The 16,094-nt window shown below is 39.9% G+C and overlaps 1 protein-coding gene and 1 long non-coding RNA gene across 18 annotated transcripts in view; one reads left to right on the top strand and one right to left on the bottom strand.

Moving 5' to 3' along the window:
• MLIP (muscular LMNA interacting protein) overlaps positions 1 to 16,094 on the top strand; it is a 73,351-nt gene that overhangs the window by 37,366 nt on the left and 19,891 nt on the right. For 10 of the 17 annotated variants that reach the window (XM_020781793.3, XM_073000429.2, XM_073000418.2 and 7 more), the window contains 7 exons: positions 1,844 to 3,442; positions 6,638 to 6,700; positions 8,514 to 8,579; positions 9,440 to 9,523; positions 9,634 to 9,693; positions 10,602 to 10,646; positions 11,963 to 12,007. In XM_020781793.3, coding sequence (XP_020637452.3) covers positions 1,844 to 3,442; positions 6,638 to 6,700; positions 8,514 to 8,579; positions 9,440 to 9,523; positions 9,634 to 9,693; positions 10,602 to 10,646; positions 11,963 to 12,007 — 1,962 coding nt within the window. The remainder of the gene's footprint in view (positions 1 to 1,843; positions 3,443 to 6,637; positions 6,701 to 8,513; positions 8,580 to 9,439; positions 9,524 to 9,633; positions 9,694 to 10,601; positions 10,647 to 11,962; positions 12,008 to 16,094) is intronic. The other 7 variants (XM_078386484.1, XM_078386481.1, XM_078386485.1 and 4 more) reach the window with 1 other exon arrangement.
• The window catches only part of LOC144587096 (uncharacterized), a 30,841-nt gene continuing 28,863 nt past the window's right edge, over positions 14,117 to 16,094 (bottom strand). The window contains exon 2 of the long non-coding RNA XR_013542268.1: positions 14,117 to 14,237. This is a non-coding gene — a long non-coding RNA (uncharacterized LOC144587096). The remainder of the gene's footprint in view (positions 14,238 to 16,094) is intronic.

Here is a 16,094-nt window from a genome sequence, read left to right as displayed (position 1 = left end):
TTCTGGACAGACTCTTAATCTTTAACAGCTATATAGCAGAGAAGTATAATGTGGCCCTCTCTCTACTGGGAATAGCTATGGCAACTAATTTTGGTCCATACAGATGGTTAAGAACTTTGTGACTGAAGCTGTACACCAGTATTTCACACTTTACAATATCTTTACTAACTGGTTGTTTATAACAACCATAAGGCCCCCTGGGGGCTTTGGTACATTTGAAGGGGGCCACAGGCTGGGAACAATTCTTCACACACCACCTTGTAAGATTTGTTATGTAACTTACACAATCCTGATTTGACTTATTATATCTTCTTAGAACTGCAGAGCTGGATCATTGAGTCCAGCCTCCATCATGGAAGCACAGTGGAGAATCAAATTCCCAACCAGATTCCACAGACAGATGCCCAGTGGTTCTTAACCTTTGTTACTCAGGTGTTTTTGAACTACAACTCCCAGAAACCTCAGCCAGCAGAGCTGATGGTGAAGGCTTCTGGGAGTTGCAGTCCAAAAACATCTGAGTAACAAAGGTTAAGAACCAGTGGCCTAAACCACCATTTAAAAAATTATGTTTATAGCTGTGACCAAAAAAGGTTGAGAATGGCTTGGTCGATGGTTGCCATTTTTGATTGGTAGTCTTGCAAACAGTCACATTTCATCACCTACATATAAACATATCCAACTCTAAAGATGCCAGCCACAGAGACTGGCGAAACGTTAGGAAGAACAACCTTCAGAATACGGCCAAAGAGCCCGAAAAACCCACAACAACCATTAGATCCCGGCCGTGAAAGCCTTCGTGAATACTTTATCCAAATTGTTTTTTGTTAAAATAGGAAAGAACTTAAGAGTTGAAAAATAATATACGGGAAATATTTGCTTGAAACAATATCTTTGAAGGTGACAGCATTACCTGTAACACAGTGGATGAAATCCTATTACTCAGCCTAGTAAGTTTTACATTGGGGATTTGATGAGTCAGCTCCTCTGTATGTTCCATTGATTCTTTAGTTGTGATTTACTTTACTGTAATAAGTTTCAAGTGGAGTAAGCCCATTTGAATCAATGGAATGCACAGAAGAGCTGACTCATCAAATCCCCACTGATTTGGTGAATATGCTACTCTTGTTGTGACTTACTATGCTAAGCAAACACCACTATTTGGGGGGCACTCATATTAAAATGCAATGTGGTGGCTGGCTGTGGCATTAAACATTGTTGGCTTGACACATACAAATTCTGATTTGTGTGCTACTTAAGAGTTCTTAAGAAGGATTTATTTTCCTATAGAGAAAAAGAAGTGGGAGGGAAATCAGCCAGATGGCACTAAGACTGTTTCGAAGAGCTGTAATCCAGAACACAGCCATAGGTTCTGTAGGCATGTCAACCTCATTGGGATTTGCATGTGAATAGCTGGGAGCACAAGGCAGCCATTAAGCCTGTTTGTAGTTTCCTCCATCCATAAAGTGCCTATTCATAGAAAAGTTTCTGTGTTCACATTTTACAGAAAACATCAAGCCTTTTGTTTATATCTCACAGCTACTAATGACATTAGTCAATGCTTTATTATTTTCGCAAAACTATGAAAGAAATTAGCACTGAACATGGAAAACTGGTGTCTTCCTTTACAGAAATCATTCTGAACACCAGCTGATTATCTGCATGGATTGCTTGATATTAATCATTTAGCAAGGCACCATTCTCGATGATACTGATAATTAAAATGAGCAACCTGCTATAAAAGCATTTAACCAACACAGTGACGGTACCTGACTTGAATGGTGCCACACATTATTTTCTGTTTTAACATTTCTTTTTTCTTCTCCTTCTCTTCTCCCCTTTCCAGTTAACTCCTCCTCTGCCTGCCTCTGGCCATCCTTCCCATACATCACCTGTTGTCTATTTCCTTTCTCCGACTAACCTGAAAGTAGACCATGAAGTGGCTCCTCCAGCCTATCCTGCCTCTTCTCTGCAAGAATCCTACAGCCAGTGGCAATCTGCAAACGGATCCTCAATCCACCAGTCATCTACCTATTTCCATTCTACCACTTCTTCCAGTGTACCTTCCTCTGTAGTGAAAAGACCTTCCTTCCCATTGCACAGCCTTTCAGACAGTGATCAACTCACCAGCAGTCCCAAGGCTAACACTCATCATGCGGACTCTGAAGCCACCTCAACACCCCTTTCCTCAAGGAAGGACTTGAGTCCTTCTTCACAACTTCTGAGTTCAGCCGCCAACACTCTCCAGAGCCCATCCCCGCGGGCCCATTCTCCTCTTCCTTCCAAGAGACTTACCACATGGTCTGTGGTCCCTATCTCTATCACAGCACATGTGTTGTCACCCAGCCCAAAGCCCGTGTCTTCTCCTTTACATGGTTCTTCCTCAACCTTATGCAGTGCAAACAATCCCTGTAGTCAAATGTCCTCTAGTGGAAACCTTCTGATGATGCCTGGAGGTAAATCCTCTCTGCCCACCAGGCTTTCTCTTCTGACTGCTATTCTGAAGTCAGGATCTTCTCCCAAAAGGCCATTTTCTCCTGCCTCTTGTCCTGCCACGTTTTCTCCCAATTCCTTAGGCTCTTCAACGCTGACCCTAGACCAAAAGTTTAGAACAACCCCTCCAACACCAAAGAAGTCACCCTCAAGTTTCTCTGTTAGGTCTACTTCTCCCAGTCACGATGAGTGCCACCTCTCAGTGTTTTCTAACACACCAAACCACACAAGCCTATCCTCAAAGTCCAGTCCTCATCTTAGAAGTAGGTCACTATCCCCTAAAAATCACTTGGACATCAGGGCAATGTCTCCCGACAAATTACGCCCATTGTCACCCACCATTTCTTCCTACAGAAAAACTGTTGTATCACCTCTCTTACACCCCAAACAACCCCATCTGTCCTTACCTCCAAGTACACCAAGGAAAGGGGCCCGGTCCCCTGCCCACAGAACACACGGCCCAGAGAATCTGAAGAAGGTACATACCTACTCTCCCACTTTTACCGCCAAGTCGACTCCTGTGTCTGTTTCTCTCACCAATCCAAGGGACTTGGGTTCCTACCCTTCAGAAAAAGGCTGCCTTCCTCCAGCATGGCAGCATTCTAGTGCTCAACCCAAAGAACGTTTCCCACAAGCTTCATCTAAGGATCCCCACACCACTTCACCAACTTCAATCTGTTCACCTCACTGGCCCTTTTCTCACACAGACTCGACCTCGCCTCCTCGGCCTGACTGTAAACTTAAGCCCTCTTCAGCTCAGAGAAATTCTTCCTCAGTACACTCAAACTTCAGAGCTTGTCCACCATCATCAAGACCCAGGACCCCAGCAGGAACGCACCAAGGATCCCCCACCGTAGTGCACTCACCTTACTCCCTGTGGTCAAGATCTAGGGAGCTGAACTCTCCACTGTCTTTCTCCCTACCTTCTGATTCTGAGAACCAGATTCCCCAGGTACTCTGCTTGCTTTCCAGTTTGCTTGCTTCTGTTCCTTCACTTTCCTTTCCTTCCCTGATCTAAGAAAACAGTACCCAGAAAAAAAATATATATGGTGGGATGGCTCCAGATTAGGTGAGCTTGGGAGAAACCTATTGAAATCATTGGGACTGAAGTTAGTCGATTTCAAAGTGTTGTTAAGTTTGGATCCAACACTAGTACTCTCTATCCAGTCAATTTTCTAAGCATCTTGATCTAATGTGTATCGGGAGCTCCCTTGCCAAAATGGCTTTTCTTTTTGTTTGAATAGATGGAATGAAAAGAATGCATGTTCACACCTTCCCTTGCATCTGTCCACTGAAATGACTGGGGAATTTCACATGCACAGGAGAATTGTATGTGCATCTGGGAATGCATGGATCTTTGTAACCGCACAATTGCATTTGATGCTTCTGACATCCCATGTGACTAAAAGCCTTTACTAGAGTGTTGAAGCAACTATTTCTAAAGCCAAAACATACCAGATAGACAGCATCTCAGTAAGAAGATAAAAATATGTTATTCCTGTACACCTTCAAAGTTGGCAAGTTTGCAAAATCAGCTTACAAGGATAGTCACAACTCCTTTACTGTGTAAGTCAGATTTGCTTCTAAATACTGAGCTCCCCACCTGGTCTGTTTTGACTGTGAAGCTTCATTTCAAAGGCATGTGGAACAGACTGGTTACCAATTAATTTGTGTGGAAAGTTTAAGCACGATTAAATCCATAAAATTATGCTTGTTAAAAAAAAGAGCTTTTTCCGTGCTAATGTTTTTGTTTCTCAAAGGAGGACAGTTTGATTTTGATATGTCAATGACAGGAATGTACCAGAAGAAGGCATGTGTATTGGATTAATTAATTCTGGAATAAAATGTTTTCACTGTGATGTCCCTATTTTCTGAAATCGAGAACACTGGCTGTAATCCCAAATTTTAACCCCTGATCATTGCAGTGTGATTTAAGCATGCAGTAACTGTAAAGTAGCTTATAAATAATGTTGTCAGTGTTGTTATGGATGCTAGGAAATGACTATGCAGTTGATTCCATGGAAATATTTTTAATTAACTCTACTGTGTGAGTGCAGCAGCTATATTAGTGGTTATAAATATTTATAGCAGATTATTTCTTGGAAATTGCTCTATTTGAAGTGCATCGTCTTAAAGACTGCTAATCACTGGAACATTTTCTTGCATTTATCCCATGGCATGCAAATTGGACATTACTTTTAAACAGATTTGTAAACATGGGATCTCTCTCGCTCTTTCTCTGATGTGTGCACATGTACACACAAGACATAGCCTCCCTCACTTGCAAGAACAATAACTCTCAAGTCGATTCCAATTTATGGTGACCCTTCAGAGTTTTCTATCTATAGACTACTTAGAAGTGGTTAACCATTTCCTTCTCTTGGAGGAATTCTTGGGAGGCATGTAGCTTGCCCAACACCACACAGGCTGGCTTTAGTCCCAAGAAATGCAGCAGGGCATCAAATTCCCTGCCTCTATATCCAGGTTCATTGACCTGTTCACCCTTAGTCCACTGGAATTCCAGTGTGGACAGAAAATACCCAGGAACTCATTCAGTGCAACTCTTGGCCCGCCCCCAAAACTGATGCGTGAGAGCTGAAACTTGTAAAATTAAATTTATTATACTGCTTTAAAAATAAAACTCTGTTCTTCCTCAGAAAAACCCATTGCTGGAAGAACAGAAGTCTTCATTCTACAAAAAGGATCATAAAGATTTTTAAAATGTTGTTTCTATAAACAAATTTGACTGTTTTGAGAATCAAAACAGCAGCAAAAGATAGCTGTTTCTTCCCCTCCTGTCCCCTTCTACCGTTAGTGAATAAGGCTGCAATCCTGAATTGCATTGGGGCTAGTTCTATAAAAATAATGAAAACAGTTACGAAAGCATGCAAAGAAGTAACAGAAGTATAACACATTCATCATGCTGCATTCATAACATACAGTAACTTCATTATCCCTTCTTTACTGGAAAAAAGAATTAATCATACATAATTCATTCATTTGCAATGAGAACCTGTCTACTTCTGCAGATATAGAGTTTGCATTTTAAACCTTCCCAGTCTGTCAGAAACAACCTTTTAAAAAAGGTGGCTGCTTGGAAGAAAAGTAGAGGCATGTGGAACCAGAAAAGAGCCTTTCTAAAACTTTTAGCTTTGATGTCCAGATTCCAATGTAAGCATGGGAAGTTACCAGAAGGTGGACAACTTTAAAATTACCCTGTTTTGTGTATGAGTGCTCTCAGAATGAAGGGAGAGAAGAATTCCCTCCAGCTAGCATATTCTTTTGCTAAGGTTGAGATACCCACAGAGATGAGTGCCTGAGCAAGCAAACATGCAAATAATGCCCATGTTTACTTTCTAATGACCAATCACAAAACAAAGCTCACTGGAAGGCAATATGGAGTTAAATGAAAACACATGTTCTGACATCTTCTACCACCAAAGCAAATACTGTTTCAAATGAAATGTTGTCATCCAGTGTGACCTTAATATTTTTGTTAGGAGTGTGACTAGACTAAAAACTACTTGCAAACTGGTTCTGTAAACACCATTGTGTCTACAATCTAATACATAGAACTCAGGAAGTCAGCTGCAATTTAGAAGTGAAGAAGAAAGGTCCTCCCTCCTACCACTCCTGGCCACTTCAGTGAGTCTCGTCTTGATCATGGCTCTATTATCAGCCTACCAGCATTGCTTCAGGCGTCATATCAAGGTCACCCTGAGGTGAACATCATCACAGCCACTCAGCAAAACCTGATTCTCCATCATCTATAGTACAAATAGTATAGTGCTCTCCCCTGATTTTGCAACTGATTTGTTACCTCTATATTCAGCAAGGAAGACTGACATGCATGTGGCCAGCATGGATTGTGTGCACCGAACGTATGCTGATGTGCATCCAGTGGCTGAAATAAATACTGTCTGGACCCTACTATAGCCCTTGTTATGTTTAAATGAAAAGGTATGGATTATTTTGATGGAAAAGCAAGAAAAATGCATTAACGTGTCATATAATTCCCCCTAATATTGATGTTATACAATTAAGACTCCAAAGAACCACATGTAATGCTATTATGTGTTTTTTCTTCCTGTGCCCCCCCCGCCTTTCTATCACTTTTGTGGGTTATGATTTATTGCAACCATACAAGATCAGGACAAGCTACAAGGCATTTGCTGCAATCCCTACTAACACACTACTTCTGGAACAGAAGGTTGGTTTTCTTAAATGTTTCTTTAGGGGTTTGTTTGGAAGTAAATGTTAATATGAACTGCTCTGTGGCTTCTTGACTGGGGATAGGCTTGATGGTCCATAGGGTCCCTGCTAGCTCTGCAGTTCGAAAATGAGGATGATGAGGGATGCTGGAAGTTTAGTACATTTTTTTGACATTTCCAAGCTCTGCAGCAGATTGTGGATGGACTACTGTGTGCTCAAGTGTGTGCATCATCGACACACAGCAGCAGCCTTTGGCAAGGGAAAGAGAAATGTGAGTTTGAATACCAGCCCTACAATTTGTTTGGTTGATACAATGTACTTGAGACAGACACATCATTTTCACTGATTTTCTATCCTCACCAGGACTGTGCTTTGAGATTTGTGATCTATTGATGAGAGCACAGATGGCAACATCTGGTCTTCCATGACATGTACTGAACTGCAGCTCCCACCATTCCTTATTATTGCCTCTGCTGACGATGGCTGAAGGGAGTTGAGTTCTAATAACATTTTGAGAGATGTATGCTTCCCCCATTCTTGGCTTAGAGAATTACTTTTTGGAACAGCAGATTATATTTACAGATAGAAATCAGCTCCAGTCACTCAGTGCTGTTCCAGAAAATAAAGCTGCAGTACACGTGCTCCCTCTAAAGGACAGGAGGGTGCAGAGTAGTCGAATGACAAGATGGGTGGGATATAAATAAATAAATAAATAAATAAATAAATAAATAAATAAATAAATAAAGAAAGAAAGAAAGAAAGAAAGAAAGAAAGAAAGAAAGAAAGAAAGAAAGAAAGAAAGAAATTGCACCTGAAATCCTTTTAGGGAAATACAAATTTCTCCATCCCGATTTTCCTGAATTTCTCTGAATCTCATCTGCATTTTCTTTCCAACTTTTTTTTAAAATTAGCTTATGAAACTTTGCTTTCTCTATCCACAGTGACATTTGTACATATTTCTCACCCATTTCCCTGATGTATACATTTATTTATGCATTTTACCTAATTCAATTCAAATTTTTTCTATTGATTCAAGGGTACGAGTTTTTAAAAATATTATTTTTAAATATTTTAGACATTTGCAATCTGTTTCATGCATATTATTTCTCTGAAACACCCCATAAGCCCCACAAACTAGTGAATTTCTGAGGTTAGGTGTTTCTTATTCTGGAAGACAGTCAAGTCGAATAAAATGAGTTTGCTTTTGTAAATCCAGCTTGACTAATAGCCAGAATTCCCACTGGATACGGTTGGGCCATTACTTCTGTTTAGCAGATCCCTCTTGATTATTCATCATAGTTGGAAAAAATTAACTGAAACTGAAAATAAAGAGGGAGTCTGAATCATAAAAAAAATCAGAAGAAATGAGGACAAATGTACACAGCTTTGAATTTGATTATCAGGATTCCACTTTTCTTAGAGAACTGCTCAGAAGCCCCCTTTTTGTTTTTGTTCTTCATGTATTATATTTTACTGGACTTCTTGTCCGAAGAAGTGGACTTGTCCACGAAAGCTCCCATTAAAATACAGCAGTTGGTCTTTAAAGTATCACAACATTTTGTCTTCTCTATTTTTGTTTTGTTTTGTTTTTGCCTGATATATTTAATCAGTGACTCAGTTTGGCTTTCTGATGATGCCTAATTTTATTTTTTGTTTTTATGCTTGATTTTATCCAGATGCCACTTGTTTTGAAAGTTGGGTAGAATATGTATGATGGACATGAAGGAAAGAAGGAAGGAAGGAAACCTCAAATTTTTATTGTTGTCACTATTTAATTTTTTTTATCTCCAAACGATTTGTGTTATCTGCAGGCACTTGATGAGCCTACTAAACCCGAAGCATTGGTGGAGGACAAAACTTTGGATACACATTCAGAGGTGAATTTATTAACCTCACTATATTTAAAAGTAACTTCTTTTCTGCTAATGTCAGTATTTGCACTTGCCTTCCACCATGGATACATGTTCAAACACTGTATAAGCTGTACCAGTCTGTTAGTGAGCATGCCTTTGTGATGTCAACTTTTATATATGATTGTGAGACAGGTGTGGAAACATCAATGTAGTGATGTGAAATGTGAAATCTAGGTGGCATTATGCTAAGATATCTGTCTAGCGGATAAAGCATCATGTTTTTCTGAAGCTTGTTCTCCACCCATGTTAAACATGCCCAATCACATCCCTCCCTCCCTCCCTCCCTCCCTCCCTCCCTCCGTCCATCCATCCATCTATCTATCTATCTATCTATCTATCTATCTATCTATCTATCTATCTATCTATCTATCTATCTATCTATCTATCTATCTATCTATCTATCTATCTATCTATCTATCTATCTATCTATCTGTCTATCATCTATCTATCTATCTTCCACCTGGAAAAAAATAAGTGGGGAAGACAAGAAGTATATAGATAGAAGAAGTAAGGTGGATATTATGAATGCATTGGAGGGGGGACCCATGATATTCTGTGGGGTTTTTAAAGGAAACTGATTGAAAGTATTAGGTATTAGGTACTCAACGAGAGAGGCCAGTTCTCCTCTTTTTGCTTGTCTGTAGAAGGAATCTAGGTTGTAAGTGAGGGAGTCAGCAAGACAAGATGCCCCAAGCAATAGGTCAAAGCTCATCAAAGCAATACAAGGAGCAGATTAGGTGAGAAAAGGGATAGTACTGTGACATAACTTTTGTCTTGAGCTGGGAAACATAGAGGTAACAGCCTTTCTTTGAAAACTCTTCTAGATGTGCTCCCCTGCCCAGCTCAGGCAACAGACAGAAGAGCTTTGCGCAGCTATTGATCAGGTCTTGCAGGACCCCCTGGCAAAGGTAAGCAGCTCTCTGGAGCAGCTTTTCTTTGTGTGTTTTCTGCCTGCCCCCCCCCTCAGGTATAGTTTCTGTAACTGCACCCCCTGAACTTATCTTCTCCCTCTTCTTAGCACCAACAGGATTCCTCTCCAAGGTCTCTGCAGAATTTGTTTGATTCAGATGTAGGCAAAGTAAGTGAACAGTATTCCCCAAACTCAAACCAAACCAATAGGCCATGGAAGTTTAGATTTTGTCAGTGGGAATTGTGCCTCTCTTTTCTCATCGTAAAAATGCACATGCTCTTGGTGTCGGTCCCCCCTGGGTGGTTTTTTCAATGGTTATATTGATACAATCTGCATATCTTCAATCCTCTAGACCAGCCATTTTCAACTCTTTTTTTGGTCTGTGGCTATAAAGATTATATAAAATAAATACAGACCAAATCAGGTTTATATATGTTGCATGATGAACCTTATAAAAGTGGTATGTGAAAAATGGTATCCAGTCTGTGCTCCCTTCCAGATGTGCCAGGGCCCCCGAGAATGACTGATTTAGTACATTAATGACTAGCAAATGTGAAGGAAAATAGTATATAGTAACAGAAAAATTGAGTTAGGTAACACAAGAACCAAATTTACAACCCTCCTGACTTCTATGTTGAAACATTTCACACTTGGGTTTATATTCTAATACATTTTTAAATGCACATTTGCTGAGCACTGTTTTGCTGCTGAGAAAACTGGTTTTGTGTGTGTGTGTGTGTGTGTGTGTGTGTGTGTGTGTGTGTGTGTGTGTGTGTGTGTGTGTGTGTGTGTGTGTGTGTGTGTGTGTGTGTGTTTTGTATTTCAGTTTCATGGGTAGCATTTCATGCTGTAAAGGCATTAAAAGTATATGGGCTCCATCTTCTTTAGCATGTTAGCTCCTTCCCAGGTCGACATATACATTTCTGAGCTTCAGAGCTGAGCCTAGCTTAAGCTTAATGAAGCGGATTAATACATGGCCTGAATATAACCATTTCAGCAGGAAAAAAAACCTGTATATGGAGGATATAGAACTGCCCAAGCCATGTTGCTATTCTGTTGATTACTCTTTCCTGCAGCCATCTACAGCATTGCAGAGATCAGCTGGACGGGAAACCAGATATGTAAGTGCCATTGAAACCTAGGCCTTTATTAGGTCTCTGCCTGGGCAACTATCTTCAGTAGCAGAGCTCAGGACTAGAACATATGACTAGAGGAAAAACCACTGGAGGTACACATTTTTCTCTCTCCTTGTGGAAGAACTATGGGGCGTCTTCACAAACTAGCAAGCAGGAGTAAGATCTGGAAATGGCGTTTTGGAGAAATATGAGTTTTGGAACCTCTCTCTTTTCTCTCTTTTCTGGAATGGTTCTGAGCCACATGAATATCACATTGAAAATCACATTATAGATCATAATTGCAGTAACATTTACATCAGCCAAACTGAAGGGCAAGAACTCATCACCCAAAGACTGAAGATATTTGCATTTAATAAAGTGTTAGGACATACTGATGTGTTCAATTTTAGCAGGCTTGCCATAAGAGCTCCCCTTGGAACAGCCTATGTCTAGCTGATTTGGATGTTTAAAAATATCTAAGCTATTGTACAGAAGAATATTGGAAAGACTCCATGCTGTTTTCCCTTAAATCATAGTTAAGAGGCATTTGAGAACAGGACTGAGACAGTTATCATCCATCTAGTAACTAGTAGAATAGCTTCACCCAAACAAGATGCAAAACAATGCATTGCTTTATCATTTGCATTCAAATTTGTGGATGAGGACAGGTGTGAACCCAAGTTCTCCAATAAGTCACATTGTATGTGAGTCTAAACCTCTGCTTTCGTTCATTCTACAACTTCCTAGAGAACATGGTCACTGGTACCTCTAGTACCATCTCAAGATATAGGACAGTAGGATTGATTTCCATGGGCAGCAAATATTTTAAAATACCAGCACAGAAGCACAACTTGAATAACACCTGGAGGGCCACAGTCCCTCAGCCCACATGGTCTAGGGCAGTGGTTCCCAACTGTGAGTCCCCAGATGTTCTTGGGCTGCAGTTCGCAGAAACCTTCACCACTAGCTGTGCTGGCCTGAATTTCTGGGAGTTACAGTCCAAGAACCTCTGGAGACCCAAGGTTGGGAACCACTTGTCTAGGGTGTTGTGGGCAACTCTGGCAGGTCCAGATGACCTATATTCTGTCCTTGGACCTAGTAGAACACACAACATGGAACACACTGGAATATGTGTAAATACATGTATGCACATGCACACATTCATGGAAGTTCCTGGTAGTCTATTTCCACTTGGGGAAAAAAAATACTATTTTAGGATGCCCTTCTCTAGTATGTGGTGCTTTCTCTTTGTCAATGTTGTTGTTCCTAATATAACAATAGATTCTTCAGTTGACCTACTATTGTAAAATACTTTATTCCAGGCTAACCTCTATCTGTCAGGACCTGCAGCGACCGAGAGTCAAAAGGTACACTTTGTGTCTAATCTCCCATTTTCCTCCCCAGATGGTTGTTGTTGATAATGTTGGAATATATAATTGTACAACCCAGCATGTATGTGTGTGTGTATATATATATATGTATGGGAAAGACTGGAGTATGCTATTTTCATCGTGGAGCATTCTGACCAATCAGATTCTGTCTGGTGTTAGCCAATGAATGTTAAAAGGGTTATCTGTGAGATAGATAAAATCAAGTGACGTGTTATTCAGTTAGATAGTCTAGTGATAGTCTGGAGGTTGTCTGTTAGAGATGTCTGTTAGATGTGGACTGCTTATCCGTTACTATGTCCGATAAGGAAGATAATATATCAGTACAAGTGTATCAAGTACAAGTCGATGTATCAAGTGCAAATGTTTAAAGTGCTGTTTGTTTATTCTAGATGTTTTACAATAAACATTTGTAAAGTTTAGGCAAGGCCAAGCGAATATTATTTTGACTGCTGGCACACATAAGGGGAAAATAGAATTTATGATCTGTTTTTCATGCTACGCTTAAACCACTGTCTACAAACTCTTACGTACATTTCAAACGTGACTGAGAGTCAAAAGGTGCACTTCGTGTCTAATCTCTCATTTTTTTTCCCCCAGAGGATTATGATGTTGAGGATGCATGGACTTAAAAGATTTATGTATCAATTCCTTTAGCTTCAAGGTGTCCTTGATAAAAATGCAATGCAAAGAAAAAGTGAATTAAATAATGGAATTGGGGTATTAAATTCAGACTTATCAGGCAACACCCTCTTCCACAGTCACTTAGACTTAACATTTGGAGGCAAATCGAGTTATGAAGTCAGTCCAGACACCGTCTGCTGGGGACTCAGCATGAAACAGTGTCTACACTGACCCCTTAACTAGTAGTATGTTGCTGAAGCTATGAAAGAGAGTTTCAGCCATCAGAACTTAAAAGGCATTCTGGGAGTAAAGAGGTTTGGAGATATAAATCTCTAGGGAAAGATGCGACCCTTTGCTCAAAATGAAATGAAACCACTGGCTTACTGGCTAAACTCACATGCAGAAAATAGACCTGGTTAGTGCCAAAGTATATATGTAAGCTGTGACCTGGCTGTTGTTCAAGTGAAGATGTGTTTTGCCTACATAGAAAAGCTACCCTCAAATGAGTAAATGAGAGAGGTACTGAAACGATTCATTAGGACTAATGTCATGCAGCAGACTATTAATGTGCTCTTAGTCAAAGTACTTTGTAATTAAGTCCATTAAATAAATCAGACCACTGGGTCTCTTGTTTTCTGGCTCGCAGCTGTGCCTTAGAATTATGTACTTTTATTAACTGCAAAGCAAAATGTAGCAAGGTGTTTGTGTCAACAAAGTGGAGAAGCATTGATTATGGGTCACTAACTAGTGCACTTACCACTCAGAAACTATATAGGCATTGTCCTCTTTTACAGCCCATGAGTGGAATCATATTAATTAATATCCTTCATGTCATTGTGTGACATTGTTAAGTTCTATGGGTCTATTTGTTTATTTATCTGTTGATGAACCTTGCAAATACAATTTCACAAAATGAGCCTCTTCTTATTCATCATTTAATAATAGTCAACATGAGCAATTATAACAACAGCATGCTACAATTTGTGCACCCAGGTCCTCAGCAACAGCACTAATACAGAAGCTGCTCGTAGAATCTGCAAAGTTCAAACATCCTTTTTGATTTTTTCAGACTCAGACAAAAATCCGACATATCTTCCTCAACTGGACTGGGTATTTTTAATTTTTTTTTATTTTGCTAAAATGAATTACACAACATAAACCTACTACCACACAGAGAAAAAACAAACAAAAAAAATGCAATAAAATACAATTACATATCACACAGTGCTACCTTCACCTTCAGGACCAAAATTAAACTTCATTCAATCCATTTTCCCTCCAAAAATACATAGTTTCTTCCCTCAGTGTATACCCCTTCCCTCTCTAAAATACATATTCCAAAAACACATTCCATATTTTCTTAAAATCATTATTATTTGATTGGCCTCTTCTTATTTTCATATCACATCAGTTTATCATTGATTGCCATGTCCCATAATTCTCTATACCATTCCTCTAGGCTGAATTGATTATCATTTCTTGAAAATATTAATCTTGCAGCCATAATATTGGATTGGGTATTTAAACCATACAAGATTCAGCTCCACATTGAATAATCAGTTCTGCACGCAGAGTCTTCAAAACCCTGAGAATGAATGAATTAATTAATTTGATTTATATACTGCCCCATTAGAGTGAAGCAGTATTCTGGACAGTTTACAATAATTGTTAAAACATACTGCACTGAAAAAAATAAAAACAAAAATTAAGACATTAATAAAATAAAAAAATAAATGTCACCAAAAGCTATTATCTTCATGATAAAATACAAATATCAGTTCAACTGCATATGCATGAATTTGCTATGTGGATTCAGCCCTCCAACACAAATATACATAGGAATTATACGTAGACCAAGTTGGCAAGGGCCTTAGCAGTTTAAGTGGCAACAGTAGCTCTGGCCTCTTCAGCTCTCCCACTCTTTCTGATTCAATCTCTTACTCACAACCTGCTCCTTCTTAGTCCCACCCATTTGGACTGAACCAATATTTCATAGGAGTTACAATCACAATAGAGGGTATGTAGTAACATAAGCTGTTACTCTGCAATTCAGCTGTTGTTAAGGAGGCTGTATAGAAGGGTAGCAATTACTAGTGGAGATGAAATTCTGTATTCTCAAAATCTGTTTTATCTTTTTGAAACCTGCAGCACTTTTAGTCTGTAGCACTTTTAGCTATGGCAATAAGCTTTGAGAACATAAAGGTATCTGGTGAACTTTTGCCTGGGAAAGTTTTTGTGCATCACTTTTTCACTATGGGGCATAATATGTTGGTTGAAAGCCACTGCATGTTGAGGAAATAAGTACAGTGGACCCTCGACTTACAGACGGCTTGACTTACAGACTTTTCGAGTTACAGACTTCTCTGGCCGCAAAATTTAGGTTCGACTTACAGCCAGAGAATCGACCTACGGACCAGAAAAAAAACAAAATGGAACAAAAATGGAACAAAAACGGCCGGTTACGGGATTAATCGGTTTTCAATGCATTGTAGGTCAATGGAGACTCGACCTACAGACTTTTCGACCTGCAGCTGCCGTTCCAATACAGATTAATTCCGTAAATAGAGGGTCCACTGTAATCCATATGCAGAGACTCTTGTCTTTGGATAGAAGGGGGGAAAGGGGAATAATGAGGCAACAGCAGAGTAGAAGCAAATCTGGTCGGCAAGGCATATATCTGAATTTTCTAACCACTGGCTTAGAAGGGACGTGGTGGCGCTGCGGGTCAAACTGCAGAAGCCTCTGTGCTGCAAGGTCAGAAGACCCGCAGTCGTAAGATCGATTCCACGCGACGGAGTGAGCTCCCGTCTTTTGTCCCAGCTCCTGCCGACCTAGCAGTTCGAAAGCATGCAAATGCAAGTAGATAAATAGGTACCACCTTGGTGGGAAGGTAACGGCGTTCCGTGTCTAGTCACACTGGACACGTGACCACAGAAACTGTCTACAGACAAATGCTGGCTCTACGGCTTGGAGACGGGGATGAGCACCATGCCCTGGAGTTGGACATGACTGGACTAAATGTCAAGGGGAACCTTTACCTTTACCTATGAGGGCTGAATGAAGTATGAAAATGTGTGTATGTTATGTGCCATCACACCCAATTTACAGCAATCCCGAAAGGCTTTTACAAGGAATGTGAAAGGAGTGGTTTACCACTGTTACCCCTCACTGAGTTTTCATAGCTCAGTGGTGATTTGAACTCAGCTCTCCTGAGCCTTAGTCCTATGTTATGTGAACTCCACTACACTGGCTGTTGAAAAAGTTGGCTATGATATAGTGTAAGAAAAATCCTTCAATCAATGCGAACAAATGATGATTGTTATATTTCTTTACCTACAGAAATATAGCAACTTGTATCTCAGAGCTGAAGGCCCATGAAATTCGTTCCTCTAGAAATCTGCAGCAAATATAAGACTTCTCTTGTTCTCTTAAGTGGAAGAAC

Source organism: Pogona vitticeps, chromosome 1, assembly GCF_051106095.1.
Source record: "Pogona vitticeps strain Pit_001003342236 chromosome 1, PviZW2.1, whole genome shotgun sequence".
NCBI classification, from domain to species: Eukaryota; Metazoa; Chordata; class Lepidosauria; order Squamata; family Agamidae; genus Pogona; species Pogona vitticeps.
This window is presented reverse-complemented; position numbering and strand designations above follow the sequence as displayed.